The following is a 13,215-nucleotide window of genomic DNA, read 5'->3' on the forward strand; positions in this document are numbered from 1 at the left end:
AGATAGAAATACACACAAGGCACATGAGATGCAAAATATAATATTTTTAATTCACAATAAATCAATTATACCAGGTGACCATTTGAGAACACAGAAAAAAATAAATAAAAATTTTACTTTTATCTTTTTCATTCTCATCAGATAAAGCCCATATACTGTACAGACATGGTATTGCATTTAATAAATATGTACTAGCTTATTTTTTTTTGTACAATAAATCCATTTCTTTTTAACACACAGTAAATCCTCTGACAACAAACACAGCAATACACAAACAGCAATACTCAGGCATGTTTCTGGAGATCATATGGAGACACGTTAGCGGTGATATCGAAGCACTGGACTCGAAGCCACATGAACCACGGTGTGTTTTGGCTACTTTGCAACTGTGAGCGGCAGCGTTAAAACAAATGTGACTCGTGTCCGTTGGTGTAAACACATGGAGATAGTTGTTTTTCATCTGCTGACACTTTAACAAATCCTTCCATCAGATTCACTTCACGTGGATCTCACAGGGATTGCTCTACCAAAAAAAATCCTGTCACAATATAAAGGCTCGTTGCCATTATATGTAAAAAAAAAACTGTCAACATTTGGAATAAAGTATTAGTTGGGGTGCTGCAGATTTTTATCTTAAATTTACACACACAAAACAAAGATTATATCCATAGCTACATACCACTGATTAGCTTTCACTGAACTGACCCTTGAAATGTAAACACTTCAGGTACTTTACAAGGCTGTGGAGAGCTGAAGAACAAGCAGTTGCGGGCCGCCTGAGTAGAAACTCCTGAGTGCGGCGTTGTTTCGTCCACTCAAGCTAAGAGGGGGGGGGGCAGTAGTCAACCTGGTGACTCCTCCACAGGAATGCACTGCTTCAGATCCAATAGAGCAGCGACAACTTGACTGCCTTCTCAAATGAATAATCGAAAGGCGTCCTCTGCAGGACAAGAAATGTAACTGAGGGAGTGTGACAAATGGCCAAAGTGGCGCAGCGGCTGTCAGCCTCAGAGGAAGGAGTTTATTTTTTAATCGGTTTGAAGAAGGAGATCTTGAGGTAATAGTGAAGAGAAAATGCACAATTACTCCAGAACAGCTATCCTAAAACTTTTTGCCAGTTCGAGCAAGAAACTAGATAGAGGAGGCAAAGTAGATCTGCAGGGCAAGACAGAGGCTATGAAACTCTTTAGGGGAAGTGAAAAGGAAGCACGCTGCCTTCACTGCACGCCACCAGCTCAAAATGAACCACTCTCATGAAGCTGCAAGGAAGCACAACCTGTCTGCACTGATCCGTCTTGGCGTTAAAGCTGAATTCTCCAGCCCGAGTGAAATGCTGTTAGTCCAGCAGAAGAAAGGTACTGAACATCTGCATTAACCACTTGTGTTGATTCTGGAGAAACATTGGTCTGCACGGAAATAAAAGCTAGGATAGGTATCAAAGGATGAAGGATCATTATAGAAGCAGCACACAGTATAAGGAACAGAGGAAATGGTGCAACTCCATATGCAAAATATGTGAAATCAGTGTGCACAGAGTTTTCAGTTTCAATCTTGATATCCTGCCAGCTTGTGTGCGTCGAAGGCAAATCAGAGAAAAAGCCTCAGAAAGGCCAGCGAGTGGTGCTCAGAGACAAACCAGTGACCACACATTGCACTTGAACACAACCTAGTAGCTTCGTCTGTAGCACCTCTACTGTCCACACAACCAAACCATCGTACAATGTCAGATAATATCACTGGAAACATATTCAAGTGTATCACAAATTGTAAACGTATATGGCAGGTAGAACTTAACGGGAGAAGGGCAATGCAGTGGAGAATTTGGTCGCTGTATCCCTGCAAAAATAGTTTAAGGCAAAATAAAGAACATCCTGAAGCAGTTTCAACAAGGGTCAATCCACTAGGTGAACAACAACACTTCCAAAATAAATGTACAGGCAACACTTGCATTTCCTGAATGTGGAGAGGAGCAAGTGCAGATGAGTTGTTTTACAACTATCTTGCAACAAAGAGCAGTTTTAACGACCGATTCAAATTTTTTCAGCACTTGCAAATCATTTACACTGATTCCTTTCCTCTTGATTACAGAACTATGTGGTTGTGTCAGTATCTTGAATCGATTTAGCACAAAGAATTGTGGGAGTCGCGCATCACTTGTTTTCTATGAGAGTCTGCACCTTCTGGACCAGGTCTCGAGCCATCGTCAGGACCTGGGAGACGTCGTGTCGCTCGGCCATTTCTGAGGAGAGAGTTTGAAAATCATTTTGTCTCATAAGAGGTTAAAAACCAAAAAATATTTGCGGACCAAACCTTATTGAAAACACGCACACTGTCTTACTTGCAGTGATACTTTTATTTGCAACGTTTCGGTTCCCTACCTGTTGCCGGATGAAGGTCTAGCACCAAATCGTCTCAAATAAATATATCACTGCAAGTACGATGGTGAAAGGCCACTTACTTAAAGAGGTAAGTAATGGAACTCCTCTCTTTATACTTAATAATGAGATAATTTAAGCATGCAATGAGAAAATGTCATGCAAAATTCACATTTGTAAAAATCTTAGTCTATTTGGAAATACTTCTACATTGCATATTCGACATTTCATACATTCTACATTAAGCTGAAATAAAACCTTAACCAATTGATTTTGTTAGCTTAAACAGATTTTTGGAATTGTATATTAATCTTGTAGGATTCCATCTAAACTCTGGTAATTGTTTTTCAGCACTAATTCTACTATATTATAGCCCTTGTATTTCTTACCATTGAAGAACTTGATGATGTCCGTGAAGTCCATGTTATTCTCCAGGATGATGTCTCGATACATCTCCACAAGCGCCAGAGCGATGAAGAGCACAAAGTGCTCGGAGGACGTGTGTTTGGCCACCCAGATGGTTTCCCACACAGAGAACACATCATCGTACACCATTTCTATTTGCAAAAAAAACAGAAATAAATCAGATTTCATTCAGCATCATGTTGTGGCAAATGAGTAATGATTCATTCAGGCAGATATCATGATGCCTGCGTTTCCCATCACCTCTTTTAAAGTCCAGTAGAAACCAGCGATAGCAGAAGTAGAAGTGGGTGTAGTCTCCATTCTGCTGCATCAGTTCAAACAGCTCAGAGTCCAGGATCTGGACGTATAAAAAACAAAATGCCATCACTTTCACCCTACAGCTTGTTTGACAATGCATCTGTGCACATACATGTAAATTATACCTGGATGAGAGAACGCATGTTGGCGAAGTGAGAGTCCATGGCACGTCCGTGAGGAAAATTATGGTTCATCCTCTTCATCAGTTCAGTGAAGCAGCTGAATGCCATGACCTCTGGGAAAGGCACACACACACACACACACACACACACACACACACCGTTAACAAGTCGTTCATTTGGCCTTTAATGTGCACTTGCAAAGCTGATATTGACTGAATAAAGATTCACTGACCATTGTCCAGAATCACCAGCAGGGGCGCCAGCAGATCACACATGCCCTGGACGTAACCTATGTCCAGATGCTGCCACACGTAACTATGAAGACAGTCACAGTGTTTATTTCAGTTGGGACAAACCTTAGACGTATTTAGTCTGGCTCAGCATTTACCTGCACATGATGTTACGCAGCTTCTCCAGGTTCTCAGGGGTGAAGTAACAATATGTTCTGTCACAACGTCTGACATCTTTGTCAATGCGATGTAAGTTGATCAAGTACATATCCAGAATTTCTTGCTGCAAAAATAAAAGTGAATTCATTTATTGTTAATCTTCTAATAGAAGACGTACAGGTATGTCTAGTTGTCATATTTAATACTTACAGAATAGGTTTGTTCTTCTGAGGATTCATCGTGTTTGGCGTCTTCTACCACCTCCGCAGCCTCCGCCTCAGTGAGCACATTGTCCATCTCAGGCTCCTCCTCCGAAAGGCCCGGGTCGGTGCCCTCAGGACTGGTGTTACAAGCCGTGTCCAGATGGTGATCTAGGACGAGCCCCATCCTTTCTCGTTGTGCCGGAGACATCGGCGGTGCGGAGAGGCCTGCGAAAGGCCTGCACTTAATATGTTCAGAGGTCACATATGTTATCCCTGCAGGGATGTCCTCCATTTCCAGCGCAGAGGGAGAGTCGTCTGAATCTGCCGTGTCTGGGGACCTCCGGGAGTGGGACGTTAACGTAAGGCTCCCCCTCGACGCCGTCTGAAGAGCATTCAGCACTTGCCTGACAGGTGAATTTGAATCGGGTTTCTCAAATGGAATTTCTGCTGGTTTGTCCTTTTTGGTTTCAGCCAGGTCACAAAGTGTTGCTTCTGCTTCCTTTCTCTCCGACTCCGTGGTCTTGATTGTTTGTGATGATATTTCAGGAGGAGTTTCAGAGGACTCTGGCTTTATTTCTGCTGCAGGTGGACATAAAGGCACCACTTCCACGTCTTTGCTCTTGTGTGCTTGAAAAGTCAAGGTCTGCCCAAGTGGAGGAGCTTGGAAATATTCGTTGTGAATCTCCGTTTCTAACTTTAGAACATTGGTGTTCTCTGGTGCAGATCTTATATTCATATTTGTGTCTACTGCTTTGAAATCTTTAGATGGCTCATTTGTTGCTAAATCTTTTTCTTCTACTTCAGGTTTTTTCTCAGCCTCAGACGTCTCTTTAGACTCACTGACCTCTTTGTCTTCAACAACCTCCTTTTGTGAAACTGTCTCCATCTTTTCCATCTCTGACACCTTGTCCTTGGCAACTGGCTCCACAACATCTGTCCCTCCTGGCTGGGATCCAGCTTTGATATTCTCATTTAAGACATCAGATGCTGCAGCTGTGGAATGTGCTGTTTTAGATCCATCAGCTGACTCTGTGACAAGAGGCCTGTTTTCCAAACCTGGATTTGACAGACCTGGGGAGGAGGCGTTGAAGGAGGGAAGTTGTGGAGAGGCGGCAGTGGTGCTCGTGTTGTCCTTCACTGGACTGCAGTGCTGCACGTCTCCTTCCTCAGGCCTGGGCTCAGACGCAATCTGATCCACTGCCTCAACCGATTCGAAGACCTGGCAACCCAAGTACAGCAAAGCACATGCAATGCATTTAGGATCAAACAGCACTGAGAAAGTTAAATGGATTACGCCAGCCATTTTGAATGTGTTAGTCCATTAGTAACAAATCACATACTTTTCATTAGTACATTTCAAAAGTACAGTACGTTCCAACCCTCCAGGCAGCCTATGGTCTCATTTGTTTCATTACCTCATACAAATAAATTTGAGGTTTGAAACATGCATAAGATGTAATGTGTATTTTATCACAATGAACATTTGGTCAAAGTTCCATTAATACAATTGCAAAATATTGCTTTTAATCCCTGCCTCCTTTAACTGAGTCCACTGAAAACAACTTAGCACAATCACTGGATTGATTCTCATAATATTTGGCTTGTTCCCCAAGGATGGCAACTAGAGACTTCCCTGACCTTTCCTCTAGCACCACCTGCAGGCCAAAGGTATTTATTTTCCTGTGATATGATATTCATGGTTAAAGAAAAACACATTCATTTGATGGATCCCTGACTTCATATATTATTTGATGGATTACCATTGGATTATATTCACACATTCCTGTCACCCTATGGTTGATTCAATTTGGTGGCTCTGACTTTTCATCTAGTTTAAAACTGACTATATGTCTGTTGCAAGGAAGTTAACTCGATTTTAATCATGCTTTTGGAAATAACGGGAGGCCCATGTCTACCATCCTAAATGTCATAGATGCTCTGGAACCTGTTATCTCCAAATAAGATTTAATAATTGGACTAAAACACACAAAACACTGGGTTGCTCTATTATTAGAGCTACAGTAACTGTTATGATGTTGATGTCTACCTGTGCACTACTGCTGGAATCATTCTGTGAGCTGGCATTCTGTTGATCTGAGCTGCTGCTTAGAGACGACTGCAGTGACACACAGGAGACAAACAGCAGAAGCGTAAGACATTTAGAAATGTAATCAGAACACTATAAAATGTTTACTATCGTGTTGGGTCTGTTCTGATTTTGGTTTTCCACAACGATGCACATTTATATAAGAAATCGTCCAACTTGCATCCGTGCTGATGGTGGAGTCTCGCTGCACTGGTGCCCTTTCCACACTGGCCCCGGACGAACACCTGGCGATGGCCTCGGCGTGTTTCTCGCTCTCCCTCTGAAGGACGATGGCCTCGCAGCCCTGCCACTCCTTCATAGTCTGCTCATACATGACCCGCATCTGTTCATCGATCTGGAAGAGAAAACTTAGAATAAATATTGAATCATACACACTACAAAACTTTGACGGACCAACAGGAATAGAAATACCTCCAGCCTGGATTTCTCAGTCATGGTGAACTGGTAGTGTCCCAACAGGAAGGGCCAGACCTCTTTGCGTAGTGAAGGGGCCACGCCACCAAAATACACAAGCCTGTGTATCTCCTTCTCCTCGTAGGCCTGACCAGGATGAGATGGTTATTTATTAACTCACACTAGAATAGGACAATTTAATATAACAATGAGTACTTTTTATGGCCTGTTGCTCAATTCTTATTCTTACAGAGCTTTCTTTGAGGAACCTGTTCCAGACCTCCACAGAGAGGCCTGCCCGGGCCCCACAGGGCTCATCATGATCAACTATGGTGGTGTTCACCAGAGCAGAAAGGTGGGTGCGGACTGTTGACAGGTGACGGCAGTATGCAAGCCCTGTAGAGGAAAGATAAACATTTCATATTGAATATTAAGAGCGATTGTTTCACTGAGAACAATCATTTTGAATGAAACCCTGAGTGGTTGGTACTCACATCCATAGAAAGCGCGGGAGATTATCTGGTACTTCATGGTGTCACAGAGGAGCCTTAAGGGAGCCCTGGAAGAAACGTGGAAAATGGCAAAGTTAGTCGAGTGGAATAATCTGAATCTGGATTTGAGGCCGTCCCTGTGGAAACAATTACCTTTCTTGATTGCAGCCATTAGGCAGAGAGCCATCAGAGGAGCCATTTTGTGAGCAAGAGGAGCACGAGGACTTTCTGGGGGTTGGCTGCCACATGTTCACGCCCTGGTCCATCAGCTCTAGAGCCACTAAACAGCATAATACCCCCGATCATTACAGTTATTGCGACAATCAGCATAATAAGCAAATAAAAAACAATAAATGGGCAAAAAAAATACAAATAAATGAATCTAACTGAATCTATACCTATAGCTAATCGTATTGATCTAAACTGAAGTTGTTAAGAGTGTAAAGTATAGATGTAATCAGATGTAATCTCTCATGATAATTCAATGGCTTATCTGAGGGAGGCAGAACAGGAAGATTGAAGACACTTACTGAATTCCATCTGAATCCCAGGAAAGAGGATTCGAAACACATAATCGGTTGCTTCATCATCCTCCTTATCCGAGACAGAATCACATGAGCTGTGCGGACTCCTGTTTCGCAACTTGGGGAAAACCTTTCCCTGTGAGTGGAGAGACCACTGCATCTTAGCAAAGCACAGACTCATACAATACCACTAAAACACAGTATCACTGCATTGATTATTGAGAATGTAAGGTGCAGAAAGTATTTCACCGCGCCCACCTTTCCCCTCTGATTCCAGAGCGGCGGGTCCAGCTGTCCGTGAGGTAGCAGGCCGGTCTCCAGGCAAGTGAGAAACTGGAGGAGGTGGCCACCTTTGGGGAAATGTAGAGGGGGTCTCTGGATCCCATCCTGGCTCACCAAAACTACTGTCCCACCACTGTTCACTGGAGAGATAAACACAGACGAACAGGACAAATAACTCTTCAAGCTCCTCCGTTGGGTGAGGTAATAAAATGGGGTGTTAGTGTACCTTGCTGGTGACAGTGGAGATACACGATCTCTTCCAAACGAATTGTCATGGCGTAGTCCCAATAAACACTGAAGGAAAGATATGAAACCATTGAGTAAACTGTGTAAAAGCGAGACCTTCCTCTTATGAGACTGGGTTCTAATAGTCTTACAGACCTTTTCTCTGAGTCTAACTCCCCCACGTTTCCATTCATCAGCTGATTGGGTGTCCATTTCAGTGTCATGACATCTGCAGTTTGATGCAGAGACAGATAGCCTGGGATGGCCTCCATGTCATCTCTCTGCAGACACATATAACAGCTTGTCTGATTGCAACGCTCTTTATATAACCAGAGTTTAAATCAGCTAACAGAGGCAGCAAGTTCCCTATTATGTGAATAATGCTTTATTAATAGTCACTCTCTTAGAGCAGACACTAGATTTGTATGATTTTTCTTTTTAAATAGGAAATAAAATACACGCACCGGCTGCACCAGCACATTGTTCTTCCCAAACAGCAGCGTGGCTCTGGAGTTTTGGTGGAGCGACTCAACGTACTCCCTCACCCACATGAGAGGGCGGTCGTCCATGCTGCCGCTGGACTGTCTCTTCTGGATCTGATACAGATGAACATGTGGTCACAAGCGTTACACGTCTGATATCACACACACACAGTGGTTTATAGCTTATTGTTTCGGGGAAATCAATGAAGTTCTCCACTGTCTAACCAGGGCAGGTCGTCTGGAGGGAGAATCCTGCCGACAGTGGCCGCTGTGGATGCGGTGTCGCTGCACCAGCTCGTCAGCGGAGGGGTCCGTCCAGAAGTGGTCGGCGGTCTTGACTTTGGTGTACTCCAGCGCACAGGGTCCAACTGTAAGACAAGTTGAACTGGTTTAAAGTTATACAGATGTTGTCAAATAGGGCAGAGTAAAGGGTTGTAGTCACACCGTGTGCAGATTAGTGAGGTTTATAAATACCCAATAGAGATGCAAGAATTGGTCCATCCACTGGGTCCATCAGCATGGCTTCTCTCTCATAGAAGGCACTGCAGAATTCAAATTGAGAGACTTTAGAGCATTTTAGGATTTCAAAAGGATAACTGATTTTGTGTTTGCATATCAATACTGTCCAGGAGATCTGTAAAATAACTGCATATTATGGGATGAAAAATTTTATGTTAGAACAATTTAAATCATCTGCGATATCCGTAAAAGGAATTGTTTCTTTCAGAGAACTGTTCAAGGTAGAATGACGGTACCGAAATAGGATTATCTGAGGAGTTAATGTACTGAGGCCACAGATTTAATGATGTGTACAAATACCTGCTGTTCTCTACCAAGTACAAGATAATCTTGTCCAGCAGCTTCTCCATCAGTGCAGTTCGGATCCACAGGTGTTTCAGCGCCTGAGGAGGGAGGCTGCCAAACTTCGACTGCCGATTGCGGTCGTTACTCAGTGAGGAATTGTTCTGTTTGCTGGAAAACAGAAAATAAGCCTGACAGATGAGATGTCTGTGTAGAAGCTCATTAGTATGCAATGTGGCACACACAGTAGAAAGCAAAGGGAAAAGATAAACAAGACTAAAAGAGAAAGAATGCGTAGTCACTGGCCTCTTATTTGCAGAATGTAGATTTCACCTGTTTTCTATGATCTGCTCCAGCTCCTGGACCTTGTGGCAGAGATCTTCAGCAGGTGAAAAGCTTTTTGCCACCTTCATAAAAAGTGCTGCAACCTTGTTACTGCACAGCAGGCCTGCAATACGGCGTTTCAGCCCATGAAGCATGCAGGACTCCACCACAGCTGCACACAAACACACAGAGTATTAGTATATTCATTTGGCACCCATTTTGGGGTTTCGATTTTTTTTAACATTTCAGTTCATGCATTTGAGGTGAGATATGTATTTTATTTGGCATGAGCACACTATCATTTGCTCTCTGTGAAAACCTCACACCTTTATAGTTTCTACAAAAAAAACAAACAGGTGAGAGGGAAGCACAGGTGGCACAAGTAGAAATAGACTCGAATCTGTCCGACACTGACTACTGTTGCTAGGATATGAGGGATGTGAATCACACATGCATCACTCCTGGTTAGTATCAACACCTTTGAAGGGTGTTCTACTTTAATGCAGTGCATCTTATCCACTCTATTAAATATAAACACACATGGCTTATAACATTATGAACATTAGAAAAACATTAGAATAAAATGTTAGGATTTACATGGCTTGAATTGAACAGAATGTAAAGGAGCATTTTGCACAGTGGGGATGAACACGTGGGAGTTGACAGTCATGTCAACCATCAGTCTGTGCTGTGCATGTGTGACCAATACTGTGACCTCCGCTATCAGATACAGTATGTTCTGTGCAATAATCTCAGAAATTAGCACTAATAGACTGAACTATTTTAGGGGGGAAGACTATTTTCTCTACGATGCACGAAACAAAATTATTCCACAAAATTCTCAATATCTCTAATATTTATATATATAATAAATGACTTAGTGTGCAGTGAAATCACGATAGATTTAATAGAGAAACTCATTTACCACAGAAAGATATGATGTGGCTGCTGTCCATATGCACAAACTTCCTTGTTACTGCCTCCTCCATGATTTGTTTCACCTACGAGAGAAGGGTACATGGTGAGACAAGACTTAGTCTGTCTGACATGAGAGTAAATATGATGCAAGAGGCAATGATGAAGTAGCAAGACAACATCCTCCCTTCAGTATCTTCCTGCGCAACCATCAGCAAACACAGTTTTCTGGAGGGAGGAGGGTAAATCCAGCAGTTTACGTCAATAAGGTCGGAAAACCCTCAAGAATCGTCACTATTGAAGCCTCAGATGTCTATATGCAGATCTTTAGACTTCCTCCAATGGATCTTGTTTACGTCGCAGTAGGAGATCCCCCTTCCATGTTAATATACACATCTTAATAGCATGTTTATAAGGCAGGTACCTCAAAGACAATATAACCCTGATGACGCTTGTTTTCTCAGACCTGATAAAACTCCCACAGAGCCACAGAAGACAATATATATGCTGCTTTTACAGGCTGAGGAAATGCTCCCTTATATGACTTTGATGTGTAAAATCAGCGGAGTGCCCCTGTAAGTTAACTCAGCGTAACCATATTGAGTAGTCAATTATTCACCTTCATAATATATTAACTTTAAAAAATAATTTCTGTCATTATATTCGGTCAAAACATTCATTGGGAGTGCAGCAAGTATGAATATGCTATATTATGAAGGGCTGACATAATAACTAGGCTTTTCTGTGTTCTGAAAAGGAACCCACTCTATTATTTATGTTTCCTACAAGCAGTTATTATTATAATAATAATAATTATTTGTAAAGCTGACTGAATCTGACATGATATGCAGTGCTGTGTACCCACAGAACGAGGGAATAATGTACTGAAACTGTCCAGTCATGGAACAAGATGGGATTTTACTGCCTTATTTAAAAATGTATGTATTGTATGTAAAGCTATACTGCAGACGAGAGGCACACAGAAGGAGCACAGGATTATGTATGTGTCTGTCTGCAACATCTGCTTTGTAAAACACCTATAACACGATGATCTGGACATTTCAAAACAAAACCCATCGTTCCAATTCAACGCATGGATTTCAAACCCACAGCTCGCAGCCTTGCCCCTCCTTGCTGCAGGATCTGGTACCAGAGACATGGATGTTTGAGAGGCAATGAGTCACAGGTGAGGGGGAGCACGGGCACGATGAGCCCTGAAGTGCCGGGGCTTTTCTCAGCAATGAATAAAACATCCTGTTTTTCTCTCCCCGGGGAGTCGTGGAGTCACCGAGCAGTTCGGAAGGGTCTGCAGTGTGCTCCCTTCCAATTCCTGTGCAGATTCATAATCCAAATGGTTCCTCGCTGAGCAACACATCACCCGGCTTTGGTTGGAGTGTTTTGCATTTAATGGTTGATGGAGCACAGACATAATAGAGATGTGCCAAGGTCACACCTTTAAGTTGTGAAGAATAAGATGGTGTGTTACAGAAAGGCCAGTTTAACCCCAGAGAGAGAGAGAGAGAGAGAGAGAGAGAGAGAGAGAGAGAGAGACTACTGCAGGATATGAAAAATAATCTGGTTTTGCATGGATGGGAGCAAATTAACCTGCAGGTGCATTGGTGGTCCCCACCACTCCTGATATAACATCATCAACACCACCACCATCATCATCATCACTATTATCGTCATCATCACCCCCAGCATCATCGTCATCATCATCTTACACCAGCAATCCCCAGGATATAAAACCACAGCCATCTTACATGCATCCACCGTCATTATGGTGTCAAATAAATGATAATTTCTTTATGATAAACAGGCCCGTGTGGCGTAGTCGTGGCTCACAGCCCATAGAACCACACACACACACACACACACACACACACACACACACACACACACACACACACACACACAAATCTACACATGCACACACACGCACACACACGCACACATGCACACATGCAACGAGGAAATCAGAGGAAAAAAGATAAATGAATGCATCGAACCTCTTTCTTCACATTGCGCAGCAGTTTCTGGCGCGTCTCGGCCTCTGTCACGGGAGAAAACATCATGATTAAACCGATCAGATGCTGAGGCTGTGTCGGAAATGAACGATGACAGGCTCACGACGACAGGGGGAAAATAATAACAGCGGTACCTCCCATCGCTTCCCCGGGGCAGGATGCGGCGGCTGACACGCACGGCTTCTCGGGTGGATGTCCAGAAAACGAGCAGGAGGACGCACAGCCGCGGGTCTGTGAGGTGGAGAGGAGCCGAGATGTGCGATGTGTTCTCATTAAACCTATCTGCTACCTCTCAGTGAACCAACACCCCTTTAAAGTCACAGTAGCCTGTACAATAACCCTGACAACACATATACACTCACTCAAGATATCAGAAATGTCCCTGAAACTGTAAATACCGTTAGTTTTTGGTTTCTTGTCATTTGTTCCTGAACATTTTCTGAGCCTGGTTAGTATTTCCTCTCATGTGCAGAACACATGGATGAAGATAAAGAGCCTCTGGTCAATTTAATCAAAATCTCATTAGATTAATCATCACAATTAGACTCCTGACAGAAGTAATGCATTAACATACAAACAGTCCTATTCATCTTCAATCATAATAAACAGACTATAAAGTGGTGTTCATCCCTAATTTGCTTCATTTTTGAAATTTAATTGACTGCAGATCTCGCACAACCTGCTTTGGCGATACAACATATTATTGTAATTATGCTCTAGGCTCGTTTTTTATGTCTTCTTGAGAATACTGTGGAGTTTTGGATGACGTGTTGGTTCAAGTCTTTGAGGCCTCAGCTTGTGGTCTCATATACATTTAACGACAGCAAGTTTC

General features: G+C 42.8%; 1 protein-coding gene across 1 annotated transcript; it reads right to left on the bottom strand.

Annotated features, from left to right (window-relative positions):
- Positions 1-24: 24 nt before the first annotated feature.
- On the bottom strand, positions 25-12,692 carry sgsm1b (small G protein signaling modulator 1b). The gene is made up of 25 exons (XM_035184755.2): positions 12,518-12,692; positions 12,366-12,409; positions 10,367-10,442; positions 9,451-9,613; positions 9,136-9,288; positions 8,791-8,858; positions 8,542-8,684; positions 8,299-8,430; positions 7,991-8,115; positions 7,836-7,903; positions 7,586-7,749; positions 7,334-7,463; positions 6,957-7,083; positions 6,807-6,871; positions 6,563-6,708; positions 6,331-6,459; positions 6,080-6,253; positions 5,860-5,928; positions 3,820-5,031; positions 3,609-3,733; positions 3,453-3,535; positions 3,224-3,333; positions 3,042-3,138; positions 2,765-2,932; positions 25-2,239 (listed from the first exon to the last, which is right to left on the bottom strand). Exons 1-25 carry the CDS (start codon positions 12,654-12,656, stop codon positions 2,151-2,153), a joined length of 3,999 nt encoding a protein of 1,332 aa, XP_035040646.2. The 5' UTR covers positions 12,657-12,692; the 3' UTR covers positions 25-2,150.
- Between the last annotated feature and the right edge of the window lie 523 nt (positions 12,693-13,215).

The sequence above is a fragment of the Hippoglossus stenolepis genome, chromosome 18, assembly GCF_022539355.2.
Source record: "Hippoglossus stenolepis isolate QCI-W04-F060 chromosome 18, HSTE1.2, whole genome shotgun sequence".
Lineage (NCBI taxonomy): Eukaryota > Metazoa > Chordata > Actinopteri > Pleuronectiformes > Pleuronectidae > Hippoglossus > Hippoglossus stenolepis.

Excerpts from the sequence above, each read along its gene's own strand:
- sgsm1b (XM_035184755.2), bottom strand. The coding sequence starts at position 12,656 with ATGAGAACACATCGCACATCTCGGCTCCTCTCCACCTCACAGACCCGC. Across the intron at positions 9,289-9,450 it reads GAGCAGATCATAGAAAACAG|CAAACAGAACAATTCCTCAC; the intron begins GTGAAATCTACA and ends TCTGTTTTCCAG. Across the intron at positions 2,933-3,041 it reads TCTACTGGACTTTAAAAGAG|AAATGGTGTACGATGATGTG; the intron begins GTGATGGGAAAC and ends TTTTGCAAATAG.